We start from the raw sequence: 16,561 nt of genomic DNA, 5'->3' as shown, positions 1-16,561 counted from the left end.
TATCTCGTTGTATTCCATGTATTTCATTTTATTCACTATTTTTTTTCTTGTTGTATTTCAATGTATCCCGATGTATCTATGTATTTCATTGTATTCAAGTTCTCGCTATATGCCATGAATGTATTCATACGTTTTTTTAATTAATATAATTTATGTATTCAGATGTATTATGTAATTTCTCTGAAGATTGCTATATTTTTGGAGTATTTTTCGGTTGAGAATTTTTTTTGTAACTGAAAATACAAAAATTGTGTGTTATAATTGAGTTTGTTGAGTTATATTAGGAGTCTATTATGCTAATTGATTCACTTTCCGTTTTAAAAACAGTGTAATCTCATATTTCACGCCGTGAATACAGTCGAATACAATAATCTGTCCAGCTATAATCCCATGTTTCACTCCATGAATACATTCGAATACACTCGAATACAACAACTGATTAACTGGACTTCCCTGATTCACGCCTATTTTTGCTGTTGTATTCATGAATGCAATAGCTTAAATACATCAAATATATCTTATAGCCACATAAAAAGTATCTACAATCCGTAATATAGCAAATGTATCTATAAATGGTTAATTACTATTAAAAGATAGTGCTTTATGAAAATTTCTCAAAAATGTATTTTCTTTCATTTCAATAAAACGAGTACTTTCTTTTCATGATGTAGAATTTTTTTTTTTTCATTTCAACAAAGTAAGTATTTTCTTTTCCTGGAATAGAAAAAATATTTTTTTCAAAAATGAGTATTTTCTTTTTTTATGATGTAGAAAATCTTTCATTTCATCAAAATAAGTGCTTTCTTTTTATGATGTAGAAAAAAAAATCTTTCATTTCATCAAACTAAGTATTTTCTTTCATTTTAACAAACTAAGTATTTTCTTTCATTTTAACAAAACAAGTACTTTCTTTTTATGATGTGAAAAAATATTTTCTTTCATTCAATAAAATAAGTAATTTTCTTTCATGTTGTAGAAAAGATACTTTCTTTTTTAACAAAATAAAGTATTTTCTTTTAGTTATCAAATTCAAATTTTAACGTTGTTATTGTGTGAAAATATAGCAGTACATTAGTTCCTTTGGATTTATATAAATTTTGAAAAGAATAATTCGTACCAAACACACCCCTAATGTAATTGAAATTGGAATGCCACAATCATAATGAATAAACAAATAAAGCAATGAACGATTCAAACCGGCTCAACAGCGACAAGTCATTCCTCTATTTTCTTTTATCGAAAAATAAGTAGCACGAAGAGAAAATCAATACAACATGAGTTTTCAAGGAGGCGGCGAGGCTCAAAATTTCCAACTGGAAAGGCTAATTAGAAAATTTTCAAAAATTATAGCAAACAAAAAATGGGTAACACAATTATGCTTCAAGAGCTCTTCTTTTTACCCTCTTCTTTGTTCCATTAACAGCATCGAGATGCTTGTGGCCTGAACCGTTAATCAAACCTCCATTCGCTGCATTTTCCATGGGCTGCACTCTTTTACGCTTTGATTTCTCTCGTCTTGGCAAACTGCAGTAGAATACACAGAATCAGTGCATTATCACCCAGAGACAAATGGGTAGTTGATATATCCCCCTACAGATATCTTAACCATATACTAACCAGAACCAGGGATAAAGAAAAGAGATCATTTAGCACTAACATGAGAACCAGTAAACAAAAAAAAAAGTACAAGACTAATATAGCAATCATATGAATCATATCCTTGGCCATTAGCATTATTATCAGCCCTTACAGTAGACAAACGGCAAAAAACCACCAAGATATTAGACTATTTAAAGAAATTAAACCAAACTTCAGCAGCGCAACAGTACCTAATCTTTTCATTCTTATGTGAGACCCTTAGAGCAGCCTTTTCAAGTACACTTCTGTAGTACTGAGTAAATGGAGAACTGAGACTGGACTTCTCAAACTGCACGTTGAACAATTATTAAAATTAAATAAAGTATACCTCCCCGATCTGAAAGATAAATGTCACTAGTTAGTAGGAAATGGGCACACCTGAAGAAATGCTTCAACAGATTGATGATCATTTGGCGAAAAGGCGACCTCATCTCTTTTCCTTTTCACAAAATCAACATTTTTCTCCACCTGCAGAGGCAAAAGAAAGCCTTTAAAACAAGGGAGACATGAAAAGCAACAAACAGTAAGACAAGAAATTGTTATTGAGAAATTTTTCTTTTCTTTTAAGTGTTACTGAGAAAATTTTATAGCTTGGATCCTTAATATTCTCTTATTTATTAATGTATACTATTTAGGCAATATACCCTCAGCCATTCTTACTAAGAAACTGAAAGAAGCCTTAAAACTGAAAGGGTGGAATTTGAGGAAGAAAGAGATATTGAAATAGAACCTGCTAAAAAAGTGAAGGGGACTAAACATGAACAAAAGCTATCTTTTCCTTCCTAACCACACAAGGCACAAACACAACTTTGTCCTACAGGTGTCTATTATATAGGCAGTATAACTAAGAAACTGAAAAAAGTCTTAAAACAGAAGAAACAGTGGAAATGTGAGGAAGAAAGAGATGTTAAGATAGAAACTGATTCAAAAATGAAATGGATTAAACAGAAAGAAGAAAAAAAGGCATCCATAAGGCAAATTCACTTGGCAAGTCTTTCTAGGCTATCTTGTCCTTCCTAGCTACACAAAGCACGAGCACAACTTTGTCATTTTAGCTGCTACTTTTAATGCCACAAACCAACTTATTGTTATCCAACAAGTTTTTGCTTTAGTCCCAAATTTTACAAGGAATACCAATAAGATCGCAGAACAGGAAAAGATAATTTTAACTCTGTAACATACCAGAACTAACTTATCAGAAAAAGAACTCTACAACAACCAAACATTCATCCCCCGTGTACTTCAAGTCTTGCAATTTGAGGCATGAGAATGACTCTCCACACTAACTACTTTATCTAAACAGGACAATGATATTCACCTTTCATACTTATGTAGAGGAGAACAATGTTATTAGTGAAATGAGTATGAGATGGTTGCTTGAGATGCACTTGAGCTTAAATTAATTCCTAAACATAATTGACCTTGAGTTGGGCACTTGGGTGCAAATCCTGTTTAAAGCTGCATTCTCCAGCATACTTCTTAACTTAAACAAAAACTGCATCCACGTGCTGGTTTCTGAATGGAATGGGTATACAAGGTAACTAAACATCACAAAAATCGAAGACAGTTGAGTACCTGCTCTATCAAATGTTTAATAGCACGGTGTAGACTTTCCTTTGTCTTTGTCTCGTAAAACTTTTTCAGACGAATGAGTGGAACAGTCGCTAACTCAGGGAAAGAAATGTGATAGCTCCATTGCAAAAAGTGTGACGACAGTTGTTCAATTGCAGATGGAATACATTCGTCTTGGAACATTTGAGACTTCAAGCAATTTTTTGGCAACTGCAGTATGTTCATTTGCAATTTAAAATGGTGACACAAATACATAAAGATAACTCAGTTTCCAAATTGTCATTTTGATCCTAACATCAACCAACCTTTACAACGGACTCAAAGGAGAGAGCAGGTCCAGGTTTTCCACCCTCTCTGACTATTTTGTATTCCAACACATCCAACACAAATGAAGCAATAGGGATGAAAACTCCAGTGGAATTGGACAGATCATTAAGCCATTGAATGCAATTGAGTCTTAAAGGGAAATATCTTGGTCCAGGAAACAGTCCCACCACTCCATTTATAAGTTGAACCATAGTGAAGAAAAGAGGCTGAAGATCATAATCCTGAATATTGGCTGCTATAAAACCAACCCAGAGATTAATACAATTAGCATACTCCCAACAGCAGATCCTTTTAAGAGCTTCCTGCACCATAAGATGATAAAAATAGTTAAGAAGCTACATTAACCTAAACCTAGCTACTATTGAGGCTACATTTTTCCTACTTCATTCAATAAAAGCCGTGGCGCAATTTTATTTACCTTTTTCTTAGTACGCAAGCCCCACTGCAATATCTTGGAAAGCTGACGAACAGATGCCGTGGCTTTAGGCAATGATTTTTGAACATCTAGGGAGCACAAGTCAACCAAGGAATTTCTTAGGAACTGCAAATGTTTGTTATTGACAATCTCTGTTGCTCTGGACTGAGCAAGATAAGCTACAAAAGCTTTTGCTAAGCAATTGTCAAAACAATCAGTTGAAAATAGAGAGGCCACGTCCCGTACAATACAAAAAGAGGCGGATGCCAGCATCCCCCCACCTGTAGCCCACAAATGCACTGTTGTCTGTTCAATGTAAATGCCAAGAACATAGGAATCAGCATATATTCAACTATTTTAAAGGTCTATTAGCATCACAAGCCAGTGGAGCTTCACAACATTAACAAAACATCAAATTGCAAATCATAGGATTTTACAATGTGAATATAAGTTCTATCTGATACATTTTTATTAGTAGTAAGCTAATTACATATGCAACTCTCTTGAAAAAGATAAACCACAATGGTAAATTGGTGCACATCCATATTTGAGGTTCACGAGAGAGTACCAATTAAGAATATATTTTCTAGGAACCCACAGCATATACATGCAAATGCAGCTTACGGTTGTTTATCTGATTCACATAAGCATACGTCATACATGGAAAAACAGAAGAAACAAAATTTAATAATAAAATAAAACAGCAAAACTAGTAGTTCCACTAGTAGTACACTAGAAGCTTATAAGCAGGTGTATGGACTCGAGCAGTAGTGTAGTACATACATATGTGTGTGTGTGTGTAGGTAAGTGCTTCTAGAATTTCAATAGTCAATCTGGATAGCATATGCATCAGATATCATCAAACCCCGTGTCAAAGATTGTTCCTACAAACCAAGTGCTAAAGATAACGTACCTTAATGAGCCTCTGCAAAAGATAGGGGAAAGCAGCAAAGAATGGTAAAGAAGCCCTGAATCGAGTCAAAGCGAAAGCCAGAATGTCTGAATCAGTAACCTGATCCAGTAGAGATAATGTACTCCTTAAATAAGATTTCATGAGAGGTTTCACATTAACCCATTGTGGGGTATCCTTCAGTTTCAATATTGCTTCTTTCTTGTAACTGGAGGACGATAGTCCCAGAAGCCCTCGAAATACATTATCTGCCTCGTAAAGAACGGACATTACTAAGCTGCAGAATGTTTCAGCATTCTGAAACCTAAGGCCAATGGATTCAGCCCCATAGCGGCACGCTGCTCGATAAGCATTTAATACACAAACAAATGCTTCCTTTTTCTGCTCCTCTTTGACCAGTCGACACCAAGAACTAATGGCAGATACTGTCAAGACTTTTCCTGTGCTTTTGCCTTGGTTGTCTTCAATCACTGAGTCTCTTCCACGATTACTAGTCTCATCTTCATCTGAGGACTGTCACGAAGCTAATCAGAATCAAAATATATTTGAGATCTCAGAGTAGTCAAGCTACAATTATATAAACTAGCTCTGAACGGAAATCAGGGGCTTCCTTTTTCCCAATTCTATATTATTTTCATCATTTTGATGTCAAATTGATGATGTCCCATTAGTAGAAAGTCAAAAAACATAAGCTGAAAGAGATATAAGGAGCTGTCCAATATATGCATCCAGCGCATGCCCAACACATATTTTGGGCTTCCTACTATTTAAATTATTTCACCAACAAAGATGGGGTGACTACATGGACATACATGTCCAAAATATTGAGTCACCCAAGTTATCCAATTCATTTCTTTAGCCAGAGAGGGTCAGTGAATTCAGGGGAAAGGAAGATGAAAATATCTTCTAATGCTCTCTTTTTTCTGCTGGGTCTTATCTGACCCAAGCACACACTATGTAAAGTTGGAACTGCATAAAACCTTAAAGAGAGCAGACTGAAAGGTAAGTTGTATTGCCACTTATCTTTATGTTTAGGATAGTACAATAACAATAATAACAACAATAACTAAACCACAAGCTCGTTAGAGCCAGCTGTATGAATTCTCATTAATCACGCCACTCCATTTAGACCCCTATAAATCCAATATTTAAAAAGCTTCAGATCTATCACAATAGAAGTTTTATCTCTAATAAGATTAAAAGACTCCTAACAAATGTAGATTTACCAACATGACTAAACCTTAACCCGAACTAACTGGGATGACCTATATGGATCTTTTTTTCTCATTGTGGCTTCTTATGCGCTAAGTCTGCATGGATTTCAAAAAATTGTCTTTTAAGACAAGTACCAATCATGTGATTTAGGTTTATCTCGTACCATAAGACCTTCAATCACCATGTTTTTGCACATATAATCCAAGTATATCTGGAGATCGACATAATACATCAAGCGACCTTCTCAATTTATCCTCTTTATGTGCTGCTTTCACTATTTGCCAAATGGGGTCACTTATAAATTGTCCAAACTTGTATGACTGCACATCCATCTTAACAACAACGACTAAGCTTCAATCTGAAACAAGTTGTCGGCTATATGAATATGCATTAACCAGGTTTCCGATTTAAATCCATCCCATGCCAACATTATACTTAAAAAAATAAAAATGAAAAGTATTAGAAGTTCTCTACATTTCTATTGGCATAAGAATCTCTACAAAGGCTAAAAGACTCCTGGAAAATATAGGAACTAAGTAAATGTATTAATTTAACTAAAATATATTCCCCACTAATTGGTATCACGTATATAAAAAAAAAAAATCTTTCATTGATTCCAAGAAATTACAGGCCTTTCAAGACAATTTCCTTCCAAGAGATTTTAGGTATATCTCGTCCCCTTTTTAACACCTGCACTCACCATGGCTTTACTCCCATATAACATTGCCAATCTTCTTTCCCATTCTATAAAATTTGCCTTTCACTTTAGTAAGTAACCTCCTAGTGCATTATACTATAGTACCACTACTCTTTCAACCATCCCATTCTGATCCTATTTGTAATAATTTCATATGTCTCCATATAAAAAACGAAGCCTAGATTTTTTGTTTTTTGATAAGAAAAAAAAATGAAGCCTAGATATCTCAATTGTTTGCATTTAGGCACCGTAATTCCGTCTAATCTCACATCAACTTCAATCTTCTTGTGCTTACTAAACTTGTAGAGCATATACTTTGTCTTCTACTTATCTTAAGATCCTTATTCTCATTTCTCCGTAGTTCAAGCTTTTTGCTATAAATCTCACTACTTCCATCATTTAACACAATGTCTTTTGCAAACAGCATACACCATCAGACCTCTAGTATATGGTTAGTTAGCTCATCCATAATTAGAGTAAACAAGTATAGGCTCGATGGTGATTCCTAATGCAAACCCACTGTTAAGAGAAACTCAGTTGCTATCTTTTTGAGATATCATCATAAATGTAAATGTTTCTCAAGAAGTTGAGGCCATGTCTAACTTTTTCAACTCCTTACATACTCTGTTATAACTAACAGGAGCTTGTAAATTGCAATTGGCTCAATGCTCCAGCACAACCTTGTTGCTAGACATCCATATACAAGATATTACATTGCTTACCAAAAAGAATAACATGTTAGACTCAACGTACACCATCACATAACATAGGATGAAAGGAGTAGTATTTCAAAAACTATTTATAGAGGAAATTGGACAGCTTACGACAAATTCCTCAAACAAATCAGATCTCTCTCATATAGCCCATCTCAAATGAAAACATAAACTGTAAGACTAGCAGGAAAAAAGGGAGGTAAAGGACCTCCTGTCTAAGTCTCTAAAAACCTTAAATCTTAAGTTTAGCTTATTGCTAATCAAAATAGGGATAATTAAAAAATTATCCAAAGAATACAATCTTTTATTTCCTTAAACAACTCTGTAATCTCTTCCGTAGGACAAAATATGTGTAACAAATCTAATGACAGCTTCTTTCTAAATTCAGCTCAAGCACAGCAGGTTTAGTCCTAGTCAAGAGCTATATTCTAATCTATTATCTCCTATAGGAGCCAGCCAAAGAAATTGGCTCCCCCAAGACAACAGAGCCTTTTCTAATAGTTTTCTAAACTATACATAATATTCGTAGGCCTAGATCCTCAATATGAAGAGTATACATATTCATCATCCAATTAAAGAAAGTACAAATCAAGCTCTAACCCAATAAGACAACTATTATATACACACAAAAAAAAAACAACTATTTTCTATAGTTTATCTTCCCAAGCTACGGGATTAAGTCAGAAGCAAAATCTTCTATTCTTCACAAGAAATAAGACGGTCAAGCATTCTCTCAACCCAGAAATTAAGCGGCTGATGTAGCTGTTATGGTCAAACTAAAGACAAAATGGATGCATTTAACGCGCAGATAACCAAAACTTTAACACTTATTCCGCAATTTATATATTTTTATAAAGAAAGGAGGGATGCACACACGAGGACTTCCCATGGGGTCACCCATCCAAGTATAACTCTCACCCGAGCACTCTCTGCATTTTTCTAATTAGTCATTTGAATAGATCATCAGCTTCTCGCAAAGGAAGATATGAACAGATTTATTGTGCAGATTTATGAGCTAGATCTTTTTGAGAGCACTACACTATTGGATTTGAGGAAAGGAAGGATACAACAAGAGGACTTCCCAGGGGGTCACCCATCCAAGTATAACTCTCACCCGAGCACTCTCTGCATTTTTCTAATTAGTCATTTGAATAGATCATCAGCTTCTCGCAAAGGAAGATATGAACAGATTTATTGTGCAGATTTATGAGCTAGATCTTTTTGAGAGCACTACACTATTGGAAGACAAAAATCACTAGCAAATAATAAAACTTGCACACAGAAGCTATCAAGAAAACATATTTTGAAATTACTTACCACGTCTCCATTTTGCAGTGCTTCAATGTCCTCCTTGTACCTTTCTAAGAACTTAGAGAAACTTGGATCCTGAAAATGTTCACAGAACGCCCTTTACATCAACAAATAAGTGTTGTAAAATCTCTATCCTCCACCAAATATAAGATATACAGAAGATAACCAGCAATGAGGTAGAATGAACGGATACAACAAATACAATGCCCTCTAAAGCATATTTCTCAAAAAAATGAAAAAAAATGAAGCTACTTGTTAAAGCTCTAAAATGTAAAAATCTGGATAAATTTAAGAATTTCCTTTTTGGATAAATATGTTTTAAGAATTCTGAATTTTCAATATTGGGGTTCTGACCAGAATGATTTTGGTTTTTTATTTTTTCCCAAAGATCCCAGGGGAAAAAAGAAGAAGTCCACAAATACTTGTATATCTAATTGGCTTCTCATTCGCCTGTCCAGTAACTCAATTTTTTGGTAGCTTCCTATGATTTTAACTGTTTTAAGTTTAAAAAAGTCATACTACCACATCAAACAGTTCAGTTTAGACCTTTTTCAATCGGCATTGGACCCATATTTTTAAACCATCTTCTTCTGGAATCATCTATGTTAGATGGATCCCTCTTTTTTTTTTACCAGGTTGAATGGATGTGATATCAGTGTCAGTAATTCACATCGATTCTTCAAATACACAAATGTTAACGAAACACTGCTTGTAGCCATACTATTCTTACACACTCACTAGTATAAGACACAATACTGTAGCCCATAACATGAATAGGGAACTGTAGAACCCCACAGGACTAAATTTTCAATTAATTGAAGCTCAGCGTACTACAAACAATCCTTTGATATGCTATTCCAACATAAATCTACATTTAAAAAGTCAATCAAGACTACATATGAACCTATAACAAGATCTTAAGGTTGACATAACATTATCGAATGCATATTCGAAAGAATAAACCAGTTCAAAACAGATGATGCTGGCATTAACAGCATAATCCGAATGAAGTCTAAACTGTCTATATTTGAGGCAAACTTGTTTTAGATGTGCTAACTAGATAAGCTGCCTATCAAAAAGCATGTGCTAACTAGATGTCAGATTGGCTGTGGTTGCTTTGAATAGCGGCCACCACAGTCAAATCCCAAACATATGACACCCATCAAAGAAAAGGTAAGTTAACTAGATGTCAGATTGGTGAAAGCCCCTGTAGTTTACTTCTGTGTTTAGTCTCTTTGAATAGTTACCATCACAGTAAAATTCCAGCATGACGGAGAAGAGAAAATGTCTCCTATTCCTCCATCCTGAAGGCGTTGATCTACTGTGCTTTTTCATCCATCCAAAAAAAATGTTGTGTTTCATTAAATGGAAAACTTTCCTTCTTCAATAGCCCAAGCTAACATAACTTAATATGGAGAAAATCATTTCTACATTGATGTGACATATTTTAAAGGCAAAATACATCGACAGACCCTTAAAGTTGTCCACACTTTTCACTTAGACAGTCAATCTTAAGTCCGTTCCATTTGTACACTCGAACCACATCTCAAATGTGTCATTTAGACACAAAAAGCTGACATGGCAAGGCAAGTGTTTCTCACACTTTTCAAGCGCATGAAATGGCCCAAAAAACAAACTCTTCACTTTCTAAATGCTATCTACTATCTCTCCCCTCCCTCCCCAACCCCACCCACCCCGACAAATCTCTATCTTCGAAAAACACAAAGCTCAGGCGATGAACATTGATGATATCTTTCCAGAACTCTAAACAAATGCTTTATCTCTCTCTTTTAAGAATGCTAGCTCTTTTGAGCTAGTTTTGATCAAAATCTAACAATTTTAAAGCAAATTTTATGGAAGCCACTCATGATTTTAGGCATTTTTGCTCCAATTTTCGACTTATCATTAACATCTCTTCTCAAAAAATGTATTTTATTTTTAATTTAGAATTGGGTTTTCACCAATGTAAATGGGAATAATTTCCGCAACTTTCCTTCAGATTTTTGTAATTGGGTTCAATTGCCACTTGAAATCTGTAAGTGTATTTGGAATTACATTTATCACATATGCAAAGAAATCGCAGATCATCAAGGAAATTAATAAAGAGTATTCCAATATATATGTTTAGATTAATAATTTGTTACATGAAATCTTAAACTAATTAACTTCATTGTCTGCTTCCACACTTGACAGATCTAGGGAGGAAACCAGTGGCGGCGGAGAGTTTCTTAAAGGAGACGAAATAGGGAGGAGGGGTTGCGGGGGAAGAAGACAGAATGAGGGGGGTTCGTCGGGGAAGATGACCGGGGGAGGGGGGGAATGGCATTCTTGTTTTTGTTTTAACATTTTTCTTTTTTTTCAAAAGTTTTTTTAAAATTTATTTAAGTTAAATCCACGTGTCTGCATCTTATTTGTCACTTTGGTATGTGAATTACACGCATATCTTGTGGTTGGCTGCCTATCAAGTTTGTGTCTAAATGACACATTAGAGATGTGGTTAGAGTGTTCAAATGGAACGAACTTAACATGAAGTGTCTAGGTGAAAAGTGTGAACAACTTTAAAGGGTTGCCGATGTATTTTGCCTATTTTAAACTAACTACTTTACTCTTTATACATCCCAGAAAATTCTATTAAGCACTTCTCTAACTACAATATCTTAGAACTATCTTCTGTAAATCCGCAAGCTAGTCAAAGGAAGGTTCAGTTTTTGAAATCTTGAAAGACAGTAGATTTGATCAGCAAAGCCACCACCTACCTTCCTCTTCAGTCTTTCCAGCTTTTTCTTTTGAACAGCAAGATCTTCCTGAATTTTTATATTCTGTGCCATCAATTCACTGGTACATCTGTCACCTGCACATTCATTATTGAATCAGAGGATTTCAGCTGTTGACAAGAGAAAAACTAGAAATAAATAAATAACAGAAGGGATGTTACAATAAGGAACAGAACACCCATACAAATCCCATTTAAGTCAGATGATGCACCTTCTAAGAATTTTCCAGGCTCACTATCTGTTTCGTCTTCCCAGCTTATATCCTGAAATATGATCAACAAAGTTTTGATAAAGCAAAAGTTGACATTGAAGTAAAGATACAACAACAACAACAACAAACCCAGTGTAATCCCATAGGTGCAGAACATTGAAGTAAAGATGAATCTGATAATTGAAAATTGAGACCTCTGAAAGGTATCCATCACTGTCTGAAGAATCTGCAACCACATCACTCTCATTTTCCACAAACGGTGCATCAAGAGGCGAGTCATCAAAAGCTTCAACTTCAGTGTTTCTGAGAAATCTTATGACTAGTCAATAAATAATGATTTATGGCGAGTCGTCAATGCTTGCATGATTTACCTTACAAGATAGTGACACCAAGAACACAGATTACAGAAAAGGAGTAACATAAGGGACAAATAGGCCTTCTTGATGATATCAAGCGACCAAAATGCTGAAAAATTCAAGTACTGAAGGAAGGCAAAGCCACAAGTTAAAACATAAGTTGGGAGAAATTTAGCCTTTCTAATTCCATATTATTAGAGATAGTTTGATGTAAGATACGTTGCCTAACGTGTTTCCTAAAACAGCATCTTTTCCTTGCAAGTCTTGGATAATCGTTTCTCCCTAGAGAGAGAGGAACAGGAAAGAGAGAGAGAGAGAGAGAGAGAGAGAGAGAGCACCAATAACAAAGAAGTGCCAGAACATTTTTTGAATCAAAATGTTGATAGGGAAAGCAATTAAGGAAAGAGAAAGTGAAGAGTTCAGTTCTTCCATAGAGAAACACTGAGCATAGTTTCACGCTTGATGATCCTTTTATTACAAATGACATTTAGCTTCTTGAGGAAATGAATTGCGAAACTAACTCGGAGAAAGGGGCAACCTCAGCATAGCTTTTTCAGAATATTACACATTGTCCATGAGAATAAGAACTTTTAAGTTGTGCAAATTGTCAATATCTAAGTGGATTTACTAGTTGTCGACTATTACTTAGCTTAGCCACAGTAGTGAAATGATCAGTCTATATAAACATGACGTACTCAACTGCAAAGAGAGAGGTCTAACGAAATCTCTCTGTAAGACAGTAGGAGTTTTCTGTTTTATGACATTAGGCTATATCACCTACAGATTTTAATATCTAAAGTCAATGTGAGTAATCTAGAAAGATAGATTTACGGCATCCAGTGCTACTTTATTTGTGGCCTACGACCTTCCCCAAGCTGCAGATTTTTCCAATATCTCATCTCTTTTTACTATATGCCATTGCAGAAAAACAATCCCCTCTCTGTTTCAACCTAGATTGGAAAACAAAGTCCAACATTTACTACAAATAGCATCAATTTTCAATTTAGAGTAGATGAAGCCACAAGTTGAAGATGAAATGCAGGTAGAAGGTCAAAATATCCAGCCTTAAAAACAATGAATTGTATCCAACCTTAAAATATGAAGCAAATTCACCTTTTTATATACCTTCCATTAGAGTCGTGCATTAACTTTGTTTTGTCTTCAACGTTACTCTGCCCATTTTCTACAATAAGTAACGAACTCAATGTCATGAAGATATTCACATGACTGTCCAATATCAATAAAAGTAACAATATAACAGTGGCAAGATGTCCAAGGATGTCAGAACAGAGAGGCAAACTTGAGGTGTTTGGAGCCAAGCTTTTGACATAAGTACATAAAAGCAAATATGTTACAGGCACTGGTAAAAGAAACTGCCACTTGTGCCATTTGTCTAATCTTTTCTGTTTCTTCTCGCGAACACATGAGTTCACTAAAAGAAGACCTAGAGATTCCAAGTCGGATAATGCACCTGTACACTCACTACTCAATATAAGCAAAATATAACTTTCAAGAAGTACTTGCATGAACATGTAAAATTTCTCTACGTGGAATATCAGCTGTTTTAGCTCTTTTTTAAGAAACTCTTCCAATTAAGCAAGAGCAATCCAGAAAAATAAGGTGTCGCAGCAGACTATGAGAGTAAACCCTGATAGCAGAGGTAGTGATAAGTTTAATATATTACAAAGAAACATAAATTTAAGGTATCGTTGCCTATGAAAAAGCCATCAAAAATTAAAACAAGAGAAGTTAACCCAAAGAAAGATATGCTGAATTAGAAACACTTTGTAAGTACAGATGAGGATGAAACACCCTTGAGATCAACAATCTTTGCCTTCATATATAGGGATCATAATATATAACGCGAGTGATGACAAAAGCTACTAGGAAGGCCATTTTATCAGTAGTAAACTGTTCCACCTTCCTGGTATAGCAGAGTCAGCGATAAAGTTTAACATTACAAAGATACATAAATCTACGGGATTGTTAACCATCAAGAATTTGATCTACTTGATTGACAATTAAGTATATCCATTGTTTTAGGTATTAGCTTTACAAACAAAAAATTCTTATCAGGAAAGAATTTGCATTAAACCACTATTTTATATTGCATAAGTGGGTACTTCAGTACCTGGTTCCATTATCCCCCAAACTTAACCTCAGAGCACCACTTAGAATTTATTATGTCTCTAAAAAGATTCCTTTTCTTTTCCCAAGTACTGCAAGTTTGATAAGCAACGCATGCAATCCAAGGACAGGAGAACCAAATTTATTTTATGCTGTCAAACTTTACAGTGGAACCCCCTTGAGTGTACCCATGCACTTAACTATACATGTCTCAAAGTCAAATCCAAAAACAGAATAGCAAATGTGTTCTTCAGAGCTGTCCAAGGGCTGTCATATCTGAACATGTTGCTTCGCTACTCAAAATCGCTATTTTCTACTCCTCTGCTACAGACGAATTAATCATCTGTGCGGACAATTATGCTCAAATTTCCTGATGAAGTCATCAGCGTTATCAGTCTATTTCCTGGTATCATACTATTTCTTGGTAATTACCGTTCGACAGTTCGTTTAATTCAATCTATTCAAATTATATTCCTTTGAAATACACAACTAGTGGACATAGTGGTGTCCAAGTGGAAACCATTATTAATCAAGAATTAGAAAAAGAAAATAACCACAAGGCTCTCAATATTTTAGTGTCTACCGAGGACATGGCCCTAGACAGGACATTGTGGAGGTCGAGCATTAGTTGTGCATTTCTCTACGGCGCTCCAGAGTAAGACTAGTCTGTTAGGATTTAGTCTTAGACAGCTAGTGGTTAATGTTGAGTTCACACCCCTCTTTCGTTTTTCTTAGTACTGGGCTTTATCTACTGGTTATTATTTTGCTCTTCATCTATTTTCTGGTTCATGTGACGCTGTTATGTTTCTATTATTTTTATTGATGGTCCTGATTTATTATCTCTTTTCGTCGTCTTTTCCTCTTCTTGAGCCAAGGGTCTTTCGTAAACAGGCTATCTACCCCTCGGGGTAGGGGTAAGGCCTGCGTACACACTACCTTCCCCAGACCCCACTCGTGGGACTCCACTGGGTCGTTGTTATTGTTGTTGTCAATATTTTAGTGTCAAAACAAGCTCTGAAACAGTCAACTAAATTGCTAAATCAAAATATTGCTACTTCATTTGCCTTAATGAAATACTTACAGCATTTCAACGATGTTTAGCTGTCTTCCAAACGCTCATACTCATCTAACGAATTTGGCCTTAAATAGAGCAAGTAACCAACATTTTCTTTGATCATGTAAATAGAGCAAGTAACCAACACTAATATTCCATGACACTAGCTCATCTTCAATGAAGCTCCAGTTCCAGTTTCTACATCCGATTAAGCTCGCACTTCCTCCGCAACATGCACTAGCAACAGAATTCTAACCCAATAACCAAAAGAAAAGTAACAACCCCATCATTCTTCTTCTCATTATTTTCCAATTATTCTCATATCTACCAAATACAAATGTTGTGGCCCTCAGTCTAAGTTCAATCGGCAAAGGTTTAGGCGCCATGAGAACTAAGCGGGCCAAGCCCATTATCTCCGAGTCTAGTAGGCTGCAGTTGGTTCTACGAGTTGGCCACAGACAGATTTCTTGGTCATCAGGAAAAAAAAAATACAAATGTAGTGACAAAATACATAACATACCAAGTGAACCCAATTTACGCCTATAAAACAAAAGGCTGTTAGCCTATTACACATATTGTTTGAAGCCCTGTAACATTTCCTTTCACATAAAAACGTACATTCTAATAAAATACCAGCAAATATCAATTACACTGAATTTGAATTTTTTTGGAAGAGAGAAAAAGATATGTACTGGAAGAATATCTCTTTTTGAACAAAGCTTTCTTCTTTCGACGATCTCTAAGCACTGACTGAAGATTCTTCTTTGCAAACTTCCTCGCTTTCTTCCCTAGCTTCCCCATCTAGTTAACTATCTGGAAAAAAAATCACAAAAGAATTCGAATAAACACCAGAATTGTACACACACACACACACAGAATAAGAAACTACCTGAATATACAGTTGAAGTTTCGGAGTGGTAGTGTATTTGTTGAGCTTGTCGCCTCTTCCCCTGCTTTCTATTTTGCTGTTTTGTTTTTTGATAAATAGGAGGTGAATTTCAAGGGTTTAAAGGCGAATGAGGCTGGAGGGTTTTAGGCTTTTAGCATAGACATTGCATGATCCGAACCGTTACGAATTTTCCGGGTCGGGTGACTAATATTTTTTTCCTTTTTTTCTTTTTCGGTTTACACTTTCTTGATTTGTTTTTTAGTTGTACTAATGTTACGTCATCTTAAGAAGTACATTTTTTTTTGAAAATCACAAAAATATTAATTTAAAATTAATCTCATCTCAAGTTTAT

The 16,561-nt window shown here is 35.2% G+C and overlaps 1 protein-coding gene across 6 annotated transcripts; it reads right to left on the bottom strand.

Annotated features, from left to right (window-relative positions):
• Positions 1-1,201: 1,201 nt before the first annotated feature.
• On the bottom strand, positions 1,202-16,343 carry LOC107769426 (protein REBELOTE-like). Of its 6 annotated transcripts, none has more exons than XM_075225205.1 (14): positions 16,210-16,343; positions 16,013-16,133; positions 13,253-13,322; positions 11,978-12,095; positions 11,784-11,835; positions 11,555-11,649; positions 8,805-8,873; positions 4,866-5,375; positions 3,956-4,258; positions 3,516-3,839; positions 3,214-3,420; positions 2,017-2,106; positions 1,830-1,927; positions 1,202-1,524 (listed from the first exon to the last, which is right to left on the bottom strand). In XM_075225205.1, exons 2-14 carry the CDS (start codon positions 16,119-16,121, stop codon positions 1,374-1,376), a joined length of 2,196 nt encoding a protein of 731 aa, XP_075081306.1. In that variant the 5' UTR covers positions 16,122-16,133; positions 16,210-16,343; the 3' UTR covers positions 1,202-1,373. The 6 variants fall into 6 exon arrangements, with proteins under 6 accessions (XP_075081306.1, XP_016444123.1, XP_075081308.1 ...); XM_016588637.2 differs by having other exon boundaries at positions 11,978-12,086; XM_075225207.1 differs by having other exon boundaries at positions 13,265-13,322.
• Between the last annotated feature and the right edge of the window lie 218 nt (positions 16,344-16,561).

Source organism: Nicotiana tabacum, chromosome 11 (genome assembly GCF_000715075.1).
Source record: "Nicotiana tabacum cultivar K326 chromosome 11, ASM71507v2, whole genome shotgun sequence".
NCBI lineage: Eukaryota > Viridiplantae > Streptophyta > Magnoliopsida > Solanales > Solanaceae > Nicotiana > Nicotiana tabacum.
This window is presented reverse-complemented; position numbering and strand designations above follow the sequence as displayed.